Source organism: Lygodium microphyllum, chromosome 14 (genome assembly GCF_053477565.2).
Source record: "Lygodium microphyllum isolate KBCC chromosome 14, Lygodium_microphyllum_v1.1.10, whole genome shotgun sequence".
Taxonomy (NCBI): Eukaryota; Viridiplantae; Streptophyta; class Polypodiopsida; order Schizaeales; family Lygodiaceae; genus Lygodium; species Lygodium microphyllum.
The window spans coordinates 19,098,329-19,117,626 of record NC_141148.1 but is presented as its reverse complement, the minus strand read 5'-3'; the positions used below and the strand labels follow the sequence as shown (position 1 = coordinate 19,117,626).

The following is a 19,298-nucleotide window of genomic DNA, read 5'->3' as shown; positions in this document are numbered from 1 at the left end:
ACTCTTTTCAGCATATGGGAGGTTGTACCTTCGATTTGGTCGTGGGAATCAGCACCAGACTCTCACACGTGTGGTCGCGCTCAGTTCTAGACCTGCAGTCGCCCCCTGTCGAGGGTCTTTGAAAGCTTCTACAGCCTCATACACATGCTCAAGACAGCCTACAAGCTGATAAGCTCAGGCGCGCACAGTTTTAGAACAGTTTCGAGGTCATTCTCAGCCTGTTCAGGTCAAATCGACAGGGAAAATAGCTCCAGGAGCTGTTTCGCCACATCACGCCTCATTAACAGGGCTGTACAGACCTGTACATGCTGTGTCGACACTTGATTCAGTCATTAAATCAACCCAGTATCACTTTCGATTGAGCGCACTGCTGAAAACAGCTTCCAGAAGCAATAAACAGTTCAATTTTGATCTGTTCCAGCTTGTATTTGCAGCGCAGCAGTGATTAACAACCTGTGGGTTTGTGAAAACGACTGTATTTGCTGTTACCAGCTCTCCCGTGACTTGTGGGTTCTCCCGAGGACCGATACAAGTGTGAAAAATTGGGGCTTTTGCCACCAGGGTGTTGCTGTAGCTGATTTTATGCATTGGGCAGCGTGTACGCAACAATTGTGATCAGATTTACCCTTCCAATCAAGGGGCTTTTCGACATTTCTTGTGTGTATGCCTTGTTTACACTTGGTACAACAAGATTGTGCCTATCCACTCAGGAATTGAGTGAGAAATTGGGGGATTTTATGCTTTATTGTGGTGCAGCAGAACAGGAACACTGTGTGACAGTGTGTGTGGATGCTATGCTCTCAATTTGAACACTGAGAAGGGATTACAGTTTTGGGACAGATTTGTATGCATTGACATTGCCCTTATGCAGTGGGACAGAGTAAAGCAAGTGATTGTGTCTAAATCTCGGACGAGATATTTTGTTTTGGGATTTTCCTTTTATTTTTCTTTCAGGTGATTCTTGTGCAATACACCCTACGCAATGGGCAAGGATGGTGTGTTGGATTTGCTCTCTGTTGAGAACAAGCTTGATGGGAGCTCCAACTACCCACTGTGGTCATATATGATGAACCACATACTAGTGGCACACGGGTTTAGCAAGATTGTGGAGGGTTCAGAACCTCGTCCTGGCTCTCGTGTGACCTCAGACATGGATGAGGACTCCACTAGTACCACAGGCAGAAGAGGTATTCCAGCTCCACCCCCAGCTCCCACCACAGATGCACAGCAGAAGTGGGATGAGAGGGATGCTAAAGCACATGCTATGATAGCATTGTCGGTCAAAGTTGCGCTTATACCTCACATACGGTCTTGTAAGTCCGCTAAGGAGGCATGGGACACCCTGGCTAACCTTTATCAGGTACGCAATGAAGCCAGGGTAGCCTATCTTAAAAGGCAGCTTGATCATTTAGTGATGCATGAAGGAGAGACTATGGATAGCTTCATTACCAAGCTTAAGGACTTGCGTGAGCAGTTGATTTCCTTAGGGGAAGACATGACAGATGGGTCTATGGTCACTGTAATGCTGAATGGTATTCCTGAGTCTTATCAGGCTCTTGCTTCTACATTGAGGTTAATCATGCAAGGGAATCCTGATTCCTTTCGCTTTGACAACCTAGTGCAGATACTATTGCAGGAGGAACAGTCAAGAGAAAACAGGAGCATACTTCAGCAGGGTGATCAGGCCTTCATGGCAAGTCAAAAGGGCAAGGGTAAAGCTGTGTCTGGGGCTGCATATAAACCAAAAACAGCAGCCAACCAGCCAACTGTCAGTGGGGAAAAAGATGAAAATCAGCCCAAGAAAAAGGGGAAATGTCATTATTGCAGGAAACCGGGTCACTATATTGGTGAATGCCGGAAAAGAATTGCAAAAGAGAAGGAAAAGGGCACAAAGAAGGAAGCAAATGTAGCACAGGCAGATGCATCTAGTGCAAAGAAGAAGGAGACAGCCAATCTGTCCATTGTCTCGCATGGAGACGAGGACTTTGATGATGAGTGGGCTTGTACAGTATCATGCTCGTACAACCCTTCTATGCACACTACAAATGAATCATGCCTCTCTGTGACCTCTCAGGAGGATTGGTATTTTGACTCAGGTGCTAGTAAGCACATTACCTCACAGAGGAATTTATTTTCAGTTTTTGATACTACCTCCGAGAGAGGTACAGTTACATGTGCCAATAACTCCGCTTATGCTATACAAGGAGTTGGCAAGATTGTACTTACAGCCACACAAGGTGGATCTTTTACACTCACAGATGTACTTTATGTTCCAGGAATCCAGAAGAATCTCCTTTCCGTCCCTGCTATTGCCATGGGAGGACTTGAGGTGACATTTTCTGGAAGGAAATGCACAGTGCATGACCTTTCTGATGAGGGTTGCATTGTTGCAACAGGTACTTTATGTCGTGGGTTGTATAGATTGGATCACTACAGGGCTGGAGTACATGATGCTTGTGCTGTGATTACTAGTGATCAGTTGGCCATTGCTGAGCTGTGGCATGCCAGGATGGGCCACCTACACTTCAGGGGTTTACAGAGATTGCAGGCACATTCTATGGTGGAGGACATGCCACCCATACAGTTACCCTCTCGTCATGTGTGCGAGGGATGCATATTGGGCAAAATGCACAGGACCCCAGTGCCTAAGTTGTCCACATATGGGGCTGCCAGGAAATTGCAGCTCGTTCATTCAGATGTTTGCGGTCCTATGAGGACCAAGTCCATAGGTGGCTGTGCATACTTCGTTACATTCATTGATGATTTTACATGCTACTCTTGGGTTTATGGACTGAGGCATAAATCGGAGGTGGAAGCACGGTTCAAAGACTTTATTTTGTTGCAGGAGAATCAGACACAGGAAAAGGTTGCCACCCTTCGTACCGATCGAGGGGGGGAATACATGTCTGATACTTTTCATGCTTTCTTGGCAAGCAAGGGTATTGCCCATCAGTGCACTGTGCCATACACACCCCAGCAGAATGGTAAAGCTGAAAGGGTCAACCGTACTGTGATGGAAATGGCCAGATGCATGCTTAAGGGGAAGGGCCTCCCTAACAAATTTTGGATGGAAGCACTGCAGTGCAGCAATTATGTGCTGAATAGGTGCCCAAAGAAAGCTTTGCAGAAGTATGAGAGGACTCCATTTGAGATGTGGACCGGCAGGAAGCCTTCTGTCAAAGGCTTCAAGGTTTTTGGATGCTTGAGTTATGCCTTAGTGCCACAGCATCAGAGGGGTAAGTTGGATGACAAGGCTGTAAGATGCATTTTTGTTGGTTATAGCAGTGAAAGCAAGGGCTATCGGCTGTACCATCCTGGTACACAGAAGATTCTAACCAGCAGAGATGTTACATTTGCAGAGGAGCAGAATTTTGATTGGTCTACGCTCCGTAGGCAACCAGAAATTTACAGTCATGATGTCTTCGAATTGCTCCTGCCCCAGGAGGGAAGAAGTGCAGCCACAAATTTACCACGGGTTGTTGACATTGTGGGGCCTGTAGCAGATGCAATTCAGCCCCAAAATCAGCTCGGTACAGCTGGTATACAGCCAGCAACAAATGTTATTGATCCTACTGGTGCAGCTCATGATTTAGTACAGTCACAGGCTGATTTGCCACAGCCATCATCCGAGCACATGGCAGTCCCTGAAGTGTCCAGACGGGTGCCTAGGTGGTTGCTAGATACATTGCGGGACAGCCACATTGATGTTCCTTTGCCTACCAGGACAAGATCCCGCCGTGCTCATGGGATGAGTATTGATTATCATGCATGTGAGGGCACATACAGTGAGGATGAACCCACTCAGGTGGATGAGCCTGTCTCTTTTGAGGAGGCAGCAGAAGACCCAAATTGGATGCAGGCCATGCAATCAGAATATGATAGCATCATGAAGAATGAGACATGGTATCTGACAGACTTGCCTCTAGGTAAGAAGGCCATAGGGGTTAAGTGGGTGTATAAAATCAAACGGAATGCAGATGGCACAGTGTCACGCTACAAAGCCCGTTTGGTTGCAAAAGGGTATGCTCAGGAGAAGAGCATAGATTATGATGAGACATTTGCACCCACGTCTCGCATGACCACAGTCAGATGCATGATTGCCTTGGCTGGTCAGTTTGGATGGACTATCCATCAGTTGGACATTACTACAGCTTTCCTGAATGGTGATATCCATGAGGAAGTTTATGTACAGCAGCCCACTGGCTTTAGAGTTAGGGGGCAAGAAGCCAAAGTTTGCAGATTGCAGAAGGCTCTATATGGGTTGAAACAGTCCCCTAGAGCATGGTATGAGAAGATTGATTCTTACTTGGCTTCCCAAGGCTTTCTGAAGAGTTCAGCTGAGAGCACTCTATATGTCAAGAGTGCAGAGGATATGTTTCTGATTTTAGTTCTATATGTTGATGACATGCTGCTCACGGGGCCACAGAAAGTGCATATTGCAGCTTTTAAAGCTGAATTACAGCACCGCTTTGAAATGTCAGATCTTGGTCCATTGTATTACTATTTGGGTATACAGTTTATGCAGACATCAGGGGGCATATATTTGCAGCAATCTATGTATATTCAGAAATTGCTACAGAAGTTTTCCTTTCAGGATTGCAAACCGGTTGCCACTCCCGTGGAATCAGGTGTAAAGTTGAGTCTTGAGGATGCAGGAGAACTTTTTGATGCCACTGTATATAAGCAGGCTGTTGGATCATTACTGTATTTATGCAACACTCGGCCAGACATACAGTATGGGGTATCCGTATTGAGCAGATTTATGCACTGTCCAGGCACAAAACATTGGCAGGCTGTGAAGAGAATATTTAGATATCTCCAGGGTACTATGCATCTTGGATTGTTTTACCCCAGGGGGGATGCTTCATGCTTGCAGGGCTACAGTGATTCAGACTGGGCAGGAGATTATGACACAAGGGTGTCCACTTCCGGTTATTGTTTCTTTTTGGGTGATGCATGCATTTCATGGCTCAGTAAGAAGCAACCTACGGTGGCCACTAGCAGTTGTGAGGCAGAGTACAGGGCTGCTTTCACAGCCACAGTTGAGTGTGTTTGGCTCAGGAGGCTTTATGCAGATCTTGGATTGGAGCAACATGCTTCTACATCCATTCTCACTGACAGTATGAGTGCTTTGACTGTAGCCAAGAACCCTGTGTTTCATGCTCGCACGAAGCACATAGAGGTACATTACCATTATGTCAGAGAGAGACTCGCAGCAGGAGAGATATGCTTGTCTCACGTGTCTACACACGATAATGTAGCTGATATTTTCACCAAGGCACTACCACGTGATAAGTTTGAGGCTTTTCGACAGCTCTTAAACTTAATCCCATTACCTGGTGATTAAGCTACATACCCTGTAACATGTGTACATACACCACACATCACTCCAGGGGGGTTTGTTAGTGCACTCTCCACTATATATGTGTATCCCTATAGGAGTATTGGTGGTTGTAGGTGGCTCGGGGCACTTTTTACTCCCCCTAAGGGAGGTTTTTTCCCCCCAGGCTAATAATAGCCCATGTGACCTCATCAGGAGGCTAGGGGCAGTATTATTAGGCTAGTTCTAGGCTTTTTATGCTTAGCAAGCACAGTGCTTAGCACTAGTGCCTATTATGCACAAATCCCTAATCTAGGGTTGTGTGCTTATGATTGAGGTGTATCTTTTTGATGATATACTTTTTTCCCATCACGTAACTTGAGCTCACCCTTGCTTCCCTCACTCTGTGTGTACTTTCTTGCTTCTTCAACAGTGTGCTCAAGGGCAGAGCAATGTCGGAGTGTGACGCCTGCCGGAGACAAATCCGAAGTCTGTGACCACCAGTCGGAGTGTAGGAGTGCTGAATAGTGAATGGCAGCAGGCTGGTCACCAAAACGCAGCAACGTACCGCCAATCGAAGGCTGAAAACTATGCACAGTCTGCTGTGAAATAATGTCTGATATGATTGGAGATGATTGGATGATCAAATCACAGCAGATGATGATGTCACCAGTAGCTGACATCAGCATGGATGAAGGTGCCAGCAGCAAGAGCAAACACGGACGGAGTGGCAGCAGTCTCGAGGGCTAGACAATCAGGTGGGAGGAGGCTGATGGCTAAAACCTGCACGTGGAGTGAAAAACCTGCACAAACGGAATGAGGGTGAATGGGGGCAGCCTGTCTATTTATAGATATGGAAGGGAGCCCCAAAACTTAGGGTTTCCACTGAACTCTCTCGAGCCACTCCCCCTTTTAGGGTTTCCACTGAACTCTCTCGAACCACTCTCCGTTTTAGGGTTTTTACTCTAAAAGAGCATTTTTTAGTGTGTTTTGGGATTATTTAAGAGACTAATCAGCAAGTAATGCATATTTTAGCTCAACACCCCCTCTCAGGCCCACAAATTGAGCCGAAAGGTTAGTCCAACCACTGTGATGTTTATTTATCCCAAGGCGTCCCACCCCAAAGAAGCCAAGGCATAGGACAAAGGGTGCACGTCGGCTGCCCAGTGGTCTACCAAGACTACAAAGGCGATGGTTATCTTACCAAGGGAATCCAAGTAGTCATCCCAGAGAGGACAGGGCATTGGACAAAGGGTGCATGTCGGCTGCCCAATGGCCTACCAAGCCCTACAAAGGCGAATGGAACTACATGGAAATTTTGTTTTTATAAGTGAGGTCAATTTTATGGGAGGCAGCTGATTGAGGAATAGTGACCCAAAAGACGGGAGTAGGAAGGGTACACCCAACACATTACAAAACAGTACAAGCTAACCCATCCAATCAGAGTGTCGATGACGAGGAAAAATAGGTGATGAGGTATCCATGTGATGAAGAAGGATAGTTATGTGGTGACAACTACCGCCGGTGAAAACAACTTAGGATCCGCTCAAGTGGTGCTCTGCACAAAGTATGCTACATGCTAAGGAATGCTCATGCAACAGGTGCCACTTGGATAGTGTCCCTCGTGAGGAAATTGTTCACTTGCCCAAGCACCCTAGTACAAAGATAATGAAATCATACAATGCAAAGAATAAGATACAACAGGAAAAAGAAGCCAATGTCGAAGACAAAGTGCTAAAGCCTGTAGAATACCAAGAAGGATAGGAACCCCCTCCCAACTTGAATATAGATGCCGAAGAAGGAAGAGGAGCCTGATATCGGTCTTCATATGGTGTTGAGAACCATAAGCAATGAAAGAAAAGGAAGTGGATAAAGCACCCCGCTATAAGAGCAAGGTAGACGTCACCACCATAATAGCATCGAGAGAGATACTACAAGATCCGCCTCGGGAGGGAAAACTACCATGCTGAAAAAAAAGCAAGCAGTGCTAGGATAATGAAACCATGAAAGGAACGGTGCGCATCCCCACGTCTCTAGCCCAAGTAAGACCAAAGCAATCTAAATGTTAGACCTACGCTGAAAGACAAAACCCTGCAAAAGAGATGAGAATCTGTAAACACAGAGGTTAGTGGTGAGATGCTTCAAAGCAAAGCATAACAAAAAGAAAATCTAACTCAAAAGAAATACAATGAATGTGTATGTGTGTGAGTAAATGCAACGGAAGACAAAAGAATGGAAAAGCTAAGGACAATGAATCCTATGGGTCCGACTCCAAGGGTGCGAAAAATGAATCCTAGACTTACCTAGGATATCCGAAAGGACCTAGAGACATGCAAGTCTAAGAAGGTGGCCACTATCGCGTACGTCAAGTAGCAGGGCTCTACCAAGGGAACGCCTCAAGAGGTGGGGAGAAAGGTGAGATAGATGCATGAAGTGCAACGGGATCGGAACCTACAAACCAATCAACGAGTCCCTCAAGGATAGTGAAAGAGGTGGGTTGTTGAGACTGTACTCGAGCCACATGTCCAACAACAACGGCGGGTATTGAAGGAGCAAATGAAGCAGGAGCGAAAGACGTAGCCCCACTGGACTGTGCAGTCGCAGTGGTCTGCAAAGGCTTTTTAGGTGAAAGATCTTGGGCCTTGGAGCGAGACTCCTCGTCCACATGGCCTACTCTCTGGCAGTGTGTGCAAAACCGGTTTTTCTAAGAGAATTGCTGCCAAATAGATCTAGATTCTTTGGTTCCATCTGAGAAAGAGGAGTCACCCTTTGATTGGCTTGCCTTTGCATCTTGCAAGTTCTTGCCACTAGTGGTTTTTCCTCCCGAAGAAGAGGCAACCAACCCCCTCTGCTCTAAATAAGGCTAGGATGAGAATTTCTTGTGAACTTGATCATGCAACGCCGCATAACGCAAGAACTGGCACTCAAACTCATAGAAGGTTGGCAATCTAGGTTGGGAGATAATGTGTTGAATGAAATTAAAGTATTTTTCGGGCAACTTATTCAAGAAGAATGTAACCTAATCATCATCTGACTTTGAAGAGCTAGTAGTGCGAACTCGGCAAGAAAACGCCTATATTCAACCAGCTTGACTTTCAGATCATTCCCTTCCTTAATAGAGAACTCTTGAAGCTCAAAGTCGAGATTGATGCACCGAGTACAATCACGAGCCGCATAGCAGTCGAGAAGGTGACTCCAATGCTCTAACGTGAGCGGGAAGTGCTGCAACTAAGAGTGAAACTCAAGAAGCAATCCTTGCATTAGCTCAACATGGGTTGTGGCATTGCGAGCTCTCCATTGACGGATGTAATCACGGTGAGCTAGTCGAGGGTCCAGCATAGGCTCTAGACCAATGACAAGGTCGCTCTTTTGAGTTGTGTGAATCAAAACCCTTGTCTGTTTCTTCTTTTGAGGTACAGGATTCAGATGGCTTTGCGTATGTGAATTACAATAGAGGAGGCTCATGAAGCAAACGAAATTTAGCTACACCTACAGCTTCTGTTTCATTTGAGTATATCACATTCTTCTTCACTTTCCTCCCATCCCACCCTCTTCTATATCACACCTTAATCACCTCTCATCATCTTTCCAAAACCTTGGATTACACTCCACATCTACATCACACACCCTAGGGGTTGGATCTTCCATCTCCGCTCCTAGCACCTTTTCCTTCTCCACCCCATTCTCTACCTCTTTGCACCATGGTACTTCGTTAGAGAGAGTGCTACCCTTTAACACAGTGCCTCTCACCTTTCAGCAAATGAGCACACCATAACTCCTGGGTCGTGATCGGCATCCCCCTCACTATTCCCAGCTTCACATCTCACTTGACCACTCATCCGCAATGGTTTCCATCCTCTGCTTATGGTGCGTCTTTACACTCTCCTTGGGTTACATCTACATTGGGATTCCCATCTTCTGCTCCCCATGTTTCCATCCCATCTCCTTCGGTTCCTCATGTGGCTACCATGCCCATGCCTAGTCAGCCCATCCCTATGTATGGATCCACCTTGCACACTATCCGCATGCCTGGTGGGCACTTTGGGGTCCATTCCCAAGTGTAGTCCACTCCCCCATCCTACCCACACTACACTTTTTCACACTATCCATCTCCAAGCACTACCACTCATGTTGCAATGGCCAAGAATGCCTTCATGGACAAGACACGTTTTAAAGGGTCAAATTTTACCACTTGGTCTAATTTCATGCAACAAGTGCTTGAGTCTCAAGGTCTTTGTACAAACCTGACATTAGACCTAGCTAAGATGATGAAGATGAATCGCCAACGTTCCGAATGCCATATGTCCTCCATGATCGCAGAGATAGCCAGCCTCACCAACTGGTTCAGATATGGTAGCAAAACTGGTAAGAGGGATATAAACATCACCGTACTTGTTGCGACAGTACTCCTCAAAGTCCTCTGTCATGTTATTGAAAACTAAACAGGAGTAGAAGAAGGTGAAGGTGAAAGTGGAGTGTCCTCCTTCTCACAGAGTCCAGAATGCTGTCTCAGGGCCTCCAATGATGGAGAAGCCTGATAAGACATCATAGGAACTGGAGAAAAAGGTGTCTCGGACATTGTGATTCGGTTAGAGTCGTATTGTGAGCCTTGCACAAAACCTAGCTCTCCACAATATCCGCAGGGTACTCTTTAAAGAGCACCGGCTCTGATACCATGTGAAGAAAACTACTAGGCTTTGCATGAGGACACACAAAGTGTACGACCACGACTGAAACACAAAGAGACGGACACAGACACAGAGGGCAAAACTCAAACCCTAAACGCAAAACTCAAAACTCAAAACACAAATGTCGGAGTGTGACATCCACCAGAGACGGATCACAAGTCTGTGACCACCAGGGAGTGTAGGAGTGCTGAATAGTGAATGGCAACAGGCTGGTCACCAAAACGCAGCAGTCTGGAGGCTGGAAACTGGTAAATGCAGCAGTGTACCGCCAACCGGAGGCTGGAAACTGCGCACAATCTGCTGTAAACAGCAAACTGAAACAGTGTCTGATGTGGTTGGCAATGACTGGATAATCAGATCACAACAGATGATGATGTCGCCAGCAGCTGACGTCAATATGGATGGAGGTGGCAGCAGCAGGGGCAAACATGGATGGAGTGGCAGCAGTCTTGAGGGCTGGACGGCCACATGGGAGAAGGCTGATGGCTGAAATCTGCACGTGGAGTAGGAAACCTGCACAAATGGAATGAGACTGAATGGGGGCAGCCTATCTATTTATAGATGTGGAAGGGAGCCCCAAAAATTAGGGTTTCCACTGAACTCTCTCAACCGCTCCCGGTTTTAGAGTTTCCACTGAACTCTCTCGAACCACTCCCCGTTTTAGGGTTTTTACTCTAAAAGAGCATTTTTTAGTGTGTTTTGGGGCTATTTAAGAGGCTAATCAACAAGTAATGCATATTTTAGCTCAACACTCACCATTGAAGATCACCTAGAAATGGGCCTTTCAAATATGCCACCATGTGAGGCTACCAATAAACTTCCACAGCTCTAATTGCAACACAATATGCTCTAGTACCTTGTGGCTAGACAAAGCCTCCAACACCACCACCACACAAGCCACTATGATGATGAAGGTCCTATCATGAATCTCTGCCTCGTAAAGTATGTGACACCCCTAATTGACCATTGCCAACAAAAAGCCCTTAAGATATACAAAATGCTTTAAATTCTCCGATCACATTGTTGTGAGCAGCACATGCAAACATCCTCCTGTTGTGTCTAAACCAACCAATTACCAACTACAAGGTCCCCATGTGTCACTAGCCATAGGAACTAAGAGAACCCCCTTCATTTGCCAACTATCCCATAGGCATCACCAAAAAATCCATCTTAAAGGGTCCATAATGCTATGTCCAACTCTATGTCTACTACATGATGGAGACCAATCCATGTCATCATAGGTCAAGTTGTCTTCTAATCCAAGCTTTGTAGACGAAGAAACTCGCTAGCTTTTCCAAATTCACAAATTGAGTAGGCAAGCCAACTCCACTCTCGTGGATTCCAATACACCTCATCCAAGGCCTTGCCCTCTGAAATCCAAAATCACCATCTTGTTGGAAATCAGAGTAGAGTTGAATCTATGAACCAACAAGGACATTTTTGACAAGTGCAATGAGAGACAATGAGTAAAAAGTAGCGTGTAAGAATCATTTCATTGTTCATGGGTTGAGCCCATTTATAGGCAAGTGCAAGAGTCGAAAGCCAATCCAACAACAAGAAAACCACCATCTAAAAATACCACTAGCTACCTAAAAAGGTTTCACCAACTTGGCTCCCCTTTTCACCATAATAGAGATAGTTCCTATACTTCTAGATTACCTCTAACTAGAAGTAGGATAACTCCCACATATTTAAAATGCTCTAGTTTTGTGTGTTCAAAATCATTCAATACAAATTTCAAAACTCAAATTTTTATGTGCAAATAATTTTAGTTTTAGTTTTCAAAAACTATCCACATTTCTTTTCTAAACATTTAAACATTTCAATTTTTATGATAAATTGTTTTTAGTTCTTATCTTTAAACCTCTTAGTATTTATGTTGAAAAATGCCTATAGTTCTTATATGTAAAACGTTTTGTACTGTTAAAGTTTTAAGTGTTTTTTTCAAAATATTTAGCTTTTATTTCTTTTAAATGTTCCAATCTTTATGTTCTTAACATCTTTAGATTTTATATTTTAGCTTTGTTGTTTTTATAATGTTTTGTTTTTTATGTTTAACACAATTCCTGTTTTTCCATTATAGATTTTACTTTTTTGACGCTTTTAGTTCTACGTTTAAATACTTAATTAATTAGTATCATATTTAAATATTTTAGCCCCCATGTTTTAGTTTTTTTGTTTTATTCATTACATTTAAATGGTAAAACATAGCCCAATGCAAGCATTACCAATTAAGCATAAACTCTAATAAAACTAATAAAACCCATACAATGCTGTATGCTTAACCAAGAAATGTTACTTCTACTATTCCTGCATGCCATGAACCAAAATCTTTAGACCGCTAAAAAGCCCAAGCTCTCAGGGATGAAAGCTAAAAAGCCAGACGGAGGCGGAGGGGATGGGGTGTGCGGGTGTGTGAGTTGGCTGTTGATCTCTAGGACAGGAGAGAAGCTTGTAAATGCTTAATAGACTGGTGTAGACTGAGGCATACAATTTTATACACCTACCACAATGAGAAAAGGAAACTAGTGTTGATACATCACATAAAAGTATGAGAAGTAGAAAAGGGCTTCTTGGCTTAAAATGGAAAACATAGTTGAAACAAGAACATGTCCAGCCACTTAGGAAATACATTAGAGATTGTAACTATCTATTCTGTAAATCTCCCCCAATTTCCCAATAAAAGGAGAGTAAAAAAGTTGACTGGATTTGAAGGAGAAAAAGGCTGACACTAGTATGTTTTGAGTCATTCGGGAGTGCATGATACCTATATTGTGACCCACTGACACCCACAGTATGACAGTACTGAGCTCTATTCAAAAGAATTGTGCTCAAATAAGTAGAATTATCTTTCTCATCTTTCAAATATCCATCTTTTGCCTAATCTTTAAATGAGCTCCTCATTAAAAGACATATATCTGCCTATTCACCGAGGGCTACAGACAGATCATTTCCTGTTGGGTCATGACAACACATTGGTTCTCTAGACAGAATAGTGCAAACTGGTCAAGGAACTCTAGGCACCCTGCCAAGCCACATTAATCATGTGTTTGAGCTGAGAATCCTAACCTGTAGGCTTTTACTAACAAGCTTCCACTCGTCAATTAACATGCTTGAACTTCAAGCCTTACCTATCCCTCTTTATTTAGAGACTTGAATTAACTTTGATGTTGTATAAGCATGGACCTTTGCAATAAAATACGTGCTCACACCACGCTCAACAACCTAGTATACTGACCATTTAATCACAACAGTGCTCATCAAGGTTAATTTACATTCTTTAAAATTACAGTCATAGAAGTAAAAACAAGCATCTACACACTTTTGACAGATTAAAAGTTTACATCACCTAAAGTATAAAAGTTAAAACAAAGCTCTCACCTCGTCATCTCCTCCATGAGGCGTGGTCCTTAAACCATCATACTTGACAACCTATGTCAGCAAAAAGAGAGGCATGAGTCTTAAGTACACCAAGCCAAAGAAATATAGCTCTTTTTCGACACAATTTCAATACACAAATGTAAAATGTGAGAACATTTCCATAAACATAAATTCCTCTCTTGAAAGAAAGACCCACTATTTTCTTTCATAATAACTTACACACTACATCTGTCAGTCAAATGCTAGAAGTTGAGTAAGCAGATCTGTCCACTGGAGGTAGTGCCTGAACTTAAATCTCAGTTAAGGCAACTGTCAAAACTGGAGCTACATGTTGAGAAATTAAAGGCCTTAATTACATGATAATTATCATGCAATTTTGCCTAATCTGAGTCCAAAAAAACAGCCCCAAAAACATTTACGAAAGAAAAAGTTAATTTATTTGATGGTGGGACATATGCCCAGAAATCTCCTATAAAAGGATATGTTGTGGGCATTACCACTCATCCCTTCATGCTTTTCGCCATCACCGTGATCATGATACCAGACGACCCATCTCCATCCCTGCCTATTCATCACATTCATTGCTGTTCTCATCATCACCCTGCTTTCTACTACCTCTTCCATGCCAAGACTGCATCCTCAGTGACACATCTTGCTGCTGGCGACAGAGATCTGCTGGGCAATACATATGGCTGCTGCCATGGCAACATTTCTTGCTCTGTTTCCTGCTGCTGATTCTGTTCCTGCACCTTGCATTCTTCAACAGCCCTCTGGATGGCTGTAGTTTGCTGTTTGCCTCCATCAACTGCTGCCAGACTGATCATGATTGGCTGCCAATGCAATCACAACCCTCTGACATCAACAGACTGGTGTATTTGACACTTCACTGCATCCTCTCAGACTCGGAAGTCATCATCTTCATTCTTCGGCATCACGGGACAGTGATCTACTGCATTTGGGATCCATCTCAAGGACAACACACTCTCGAAGCTATTCTCAATGTCTGTGACACCTCTCCCAGCTCAACTTTGCCTCAGTCCATGAGAGTCAAAGGTTCGAGGCCCCATTGTATCATTCTCATTCTATGCACCCTCTTCTTCATAGAACATTATCAATTTTCTCTTTGTTTGCCCTAGCATTTCCTCACATGGTATCAGAGCCAAATGATCTTGACTAATACTAGAAGCTTAATTCAAAAAGCTCCACATTCAAGAGCACCCAAAACACTTTCACAGATGTCTCAACCAACCTCACCGAACCACTCCCCCTGCAAGCTGACCTTCACAAATCAAGTTTCCCCCTCTTTACGAGCTCAAAGAGTAGTATCATGAGTTACCCTCTAGAGCTAAAAGGGAAGTTTATCACCATGATCACCCATGGTGAATACATGAAAGTCCTGAGATGGAGCTGAAACAATTCAAAGGAGCATGCCATCTTTCTACACAAAATTCTCCTTGTAATTCCATTACCGTTGGTATATCAAACCACTAACCCAATTCAGAGCCCACGAGGAGGAGCACAATAGTCAAGGCTAAACGCTGATGAAAATCCAAAATTCCTAACTGAAAGAGCACACACTGGCATGGCACAATGAGCTATCCAATTTCTTCATTACAACAAAGGTTGATGCACAGTTTGCAAGGTTCATATTCTGTTAATCCTCCTTTTGCTACTCCCACTAACATGCTAACAGCAGTCTACAAGCACAAGTCACCAACAAAGACCAAAATCGTACTAGTACATGAACATGAGAAGAGGTGGTTAGGATAGGTAATACTTCTCAATTAAATGCTTTTTAATGTGTTTACTATTAGTGCATTTTCTTCTCACATTCATACCATCCCACACTCTACTTCTCTCATTTCATCTTCTACCAATCCCATTTAATGCTCGTCTTTTCACTCTCACACTCCACGCATGCACTCTAGGGTTCCATCCCTTCAAACAAACCCCATATGCCAAACTCCTATTTATCAATTGGGTGTTGGGAATTGTGAGAGTGTGGAACAAAAGAAGAAACACAAACATGGAGAGAGTGTTGGGATAAAGGCCCGTTTAACCTTTTGTGTATAGTACATACACATTATTTAGATGTACATGTGAATGCACCCTAACATGCCCTAAGTATAAATACATTTTATTCTTTGAGTACCAACACATTGTTGGTACACTCATATCAAATCGTACTTCACTCCTCTCTCACTCTCACCAGTAGTCACACTCACACTCGAACTTCTGCTACATCCGGCTGAGCTCCAACAACTGGTATCAGAGCTTAAGGCTTTGCACGCTTCCGAGACCACCAAAAGGGGGCGAGTAGTGGGCAGCTCACAAGCAACAGTCAAGTTGTAGGCGACCTGCTGCATTGTGTCGGACAACACTGGTGCTATACGTGACGGGCAAGCATGACGAACCACCTGCAGCGTGGTGTCGGACAGCATTGGTGCTATACGTGATGGGCAGGCGTGACGGACCAGCAGGCATGACAAGTCCAGCGCGGGATCTGGCGACAAGAACCAAGGAGACAGGCGGCATTACAGTGAGCAGCTGACGCAACGGGTCCAGTGGGCAGGCACACGCTCGTGTGACGGGCTGACGACAAGGCATGACAGCCATCCATCACGTGACGATCAACAAACCCCCCCCCCCCATCCCATCAGTTTTTTTTTACTCCAAAATTTTTCATTTAATCTTTTCAATTACCACTTGCCTTGGCAGGGGAGTTCATGTGCTAGAGGCACAGATCTCGGATTTGTGCAAAATCGAGCCCGAAAATTTAGGGCTTTTCCTAGATTTGACCTCGTTTATGCCTGGCAGTGATTTTCAAGTCGGAACTTGCAAACATTGCATGTGGTGGCCTCAATTGAATTGGGAATTTTGCCAAATTAGTCAAAATTTTGCTCTTTTGAGTAAAATGTCTTGACATTGGATCCCAAAAAATTGGGGCTTGTTCATGTATTGGTAAAATTTTACTCAGCTAGGTCAGATTGCCTGACATTTATGCAATTTTTGGACCTGAAATTTTGGGGTTTTATGCAAAATTTGGTAAATTTCTGCATTTTTTGCGCATGTGGTGGCTAGTTCATGTACAAACAGCAGAGATTTATTACTGGTTCAGGAAGAATAGCAGTGTGTTTGCTGGTTCAGGTTGTGCTTTTGCAGTTCAAGGGCATTTACTCTTGTGCTTGCGATAAAATGGCTGCAACTTCTTCCAGTTCAAGCATCAAGAGTTTGATGGAAATCAAACAGTTTGATGGTCATGGCTTTGACCTTTGGAAAGACCGTATGCAGGGCATATTGTTCCTAAAAGATTGTGAGGATGCTTTGTAGGAAGATAAGCCCGCACTGTTTGCTTCAGATTGGGCGAGAGTAAACAAAAAGGTTGTGGCTTACATTAAGATGGGTGTCACTGATGACATCTTGACAAACATCAAGGTATTAGATACAAGTTATGTAATATGGGAGAAGTTGAAAACTACCTATAGATCATCACACCTATTAATCAGGTGCATTTAATGCACAAGTTGGTGAATATGCAACTGGATATATCAAAGCCTGCAGCTGAGTACTTGAGTGCATTTACAGGCATTTTAAATCAGCTCAAGGATGTAAATTTGGACTTTGATGATAAGTTGAGGGCGATCATTTTGACCATGACACTACCTGACTCTTGGGAGACCTGGGTGGTTTCTCTTGGCAATAACCCCAATCTCTCATATGATGGGGTGAGGGGTTCAAACTTGAATGAAGAAATTAGATGTAGGTCTAGTGGAGAAGGTAGCAACTCAACTTTTATAATGTAAGAGGTAGAAAAAAGAAAAATGCAAATGCATGACAGAGAAATAGGAGCAAGAGCAAAGAAAAGGAAAAGAGTGGCATGCTATCACTGTGGTCGGAAGGGCCACAAGAAACCTAATTGCAAGTATTACAAGAAGGAACAAGAGAGAAAGAAGAATGCAGGAGATAAAAAGGAGGAGGAGGATAAGACAAATGCATCTGAAGCAACCAAAGGCAAAGAAAAGACCAATGTGGCCTCTAGTGTGGTCATAGAGAAGCTTTCAAATACAGAGGCTAATGTATTATTATGATGCCCTTATATGTCACATGCAGGATACGCAGATTACCAAGGCTGATGTGATTGATGCACTTTTGTCCGTTGATAATGGTGTCACTCAAACTTGGATTGTAGACTCTAGTGCCTCTTTCCATGTAACTCCTTGCTTGGAGTGTTTTGCTATGTTCAATGCAGGCAGTTATGGAAAGGTGTATCTTGGAAATAACCATGCTTGCAACATTGATGGGATTGGCACTATACACTTGTCTTTAGACAATAGGCAAGAGCTTGTGTTGAAAGATGTCAAATATGTATGTGGCATTAAAAAGAGTTTACTATCTATTGGTCAACTTGACTTGCATGGTTACACTACACTGTTTGGTGATGGTTTGAGGAAAGTGAAAAAGAATTCCATGTTGATTGCAAAAGGAACCAAGAAGGGCACTTTGTATTGTTTACACTATAAAGCCTTGAATGGTAAGTTTCTTGCAGTTGCTGAAATTTGAAACCACTTCGAGTTATGGCATAATAGATTAGGCCATATGAGCCAAAAAGGACTTGATGCCCTTAGCTCTCTGAAGAGGGTTAATGGAAAAGGCTCTAAACTTGAATTTTGTAATGAGTGTTAGTTTGGAAAACAAATTAAAAAATCATTTTACTCTTGTGTCTCTCATAAGTTAAATGTCTTGGACTTAGTGCATTCTGATGTATGTAGTATACCCGTGAAATCGTTGGATGGTGCTACATATTTTATCTCCTTTATTGATGACTATTCCAAAAACATTTGGGTGTACTTGTTGAAAAAGAAAAGTGAAGTGTTTGTTGTTTTTAAAAGTTTTCATGCATTTGTGACCACTAAAACAGGTAGAAAGCTGAAGTGCTTGAGAACTAATAATGGGGATGAGTTCACATCTATTGAATTCAAGTCCTTTTGTGACTTGCATGGAATTAAGAGGGAGCTTACAGCCCCTTACAACCCTTCTTCAAATGGGGTAGCTAAAAGATATAATAAGACTTTATGTGAAAAAGTATGGTGCATGCTGTCTACCGCTAATCTCCCTCAGGAATTTTGGGGATAGGCACTCAAAACTACAGTTCACATTTGCAACCACTCTCCAAACAGATCCTTAAATAATGGCATCCCTAAGGAGGTTTGGTTTGGCAAATCGGCCTCATATGACAATTTATGCATATTTGGCTATTATGCTTTCGTGCATGTTAGAGATGAGTTGAGGAACAAACTTGACCCAGAATCCACCAAAGGCATTTTCATGGGCTATGGTGATGAGGGTGAATTTGGCTACAGAGCATGGTTACCTCAGTCGTAGAAAATTATTCGCAACTGTAATATTGTGTTTAATGAGGTAAAATTGCTGAAAGGTAGTTTAGCCTATAATGAAGATATGAAAAAGGTCAAATTTCAGAGTTTAAAACCACCTATTACTTCAGAAAATGAGCCTCATGGTGCTGTACCACAGACTGAAACTGATGATCAGCCAGTTATTTTTTAGCCAAATGATGATGGACAGCAAAAAGGAGCACAAGGAGGTCATGGACAGCAAGATAGGCTTGCTGATTATGAAAATGCAAGTGCTAGTAATGAAAATGAAGGTGTTGTACAACATGAACAGCATGTTGAAAATGGCTTATAGCAGCCAATAAATGCTGAAAATAATATACCTCTAGATGTAGACCCAATTCTTGAAAATGTTGATCATTAGGTACGCAGGTCTACACACGTAAGAAGGCAACCACATAGGTTTGACCCCTCCTTGCATTATGTGATGCTTACAGATGAGGGTGAGCCTCTTACATACAAAGAGACCAAGTCATGTAAATTCAGTAGTAAGTGGGA

The 19,298-nt window shown here is 43.3% G+C and overlaps 1 protein-coding gene across 1 annotated transcript in view; it reads right to left on the bottom strand.

Moving 5' to 3' along the window:
• Nucleotides 1-19,298, bottom strand: part of LOC148025382 (signal peptidase complex subunit 3A-like) — a 49,215-nt gene that overhangs the window by 10,769 nt on the left and 19,148 nt on the right. The window contains exon 2 of the mRNA XM_087692486.1: nucleotides 13,390-13,440. Within this exon, the coding sequence (XP_087548612.1) occupies nucleotides 13,390-13,440 (51 nt within the window). The remainder of the gene's footprint in view (nucleotides 1-13,389; nucleotides 13,441-19,298) is intronic.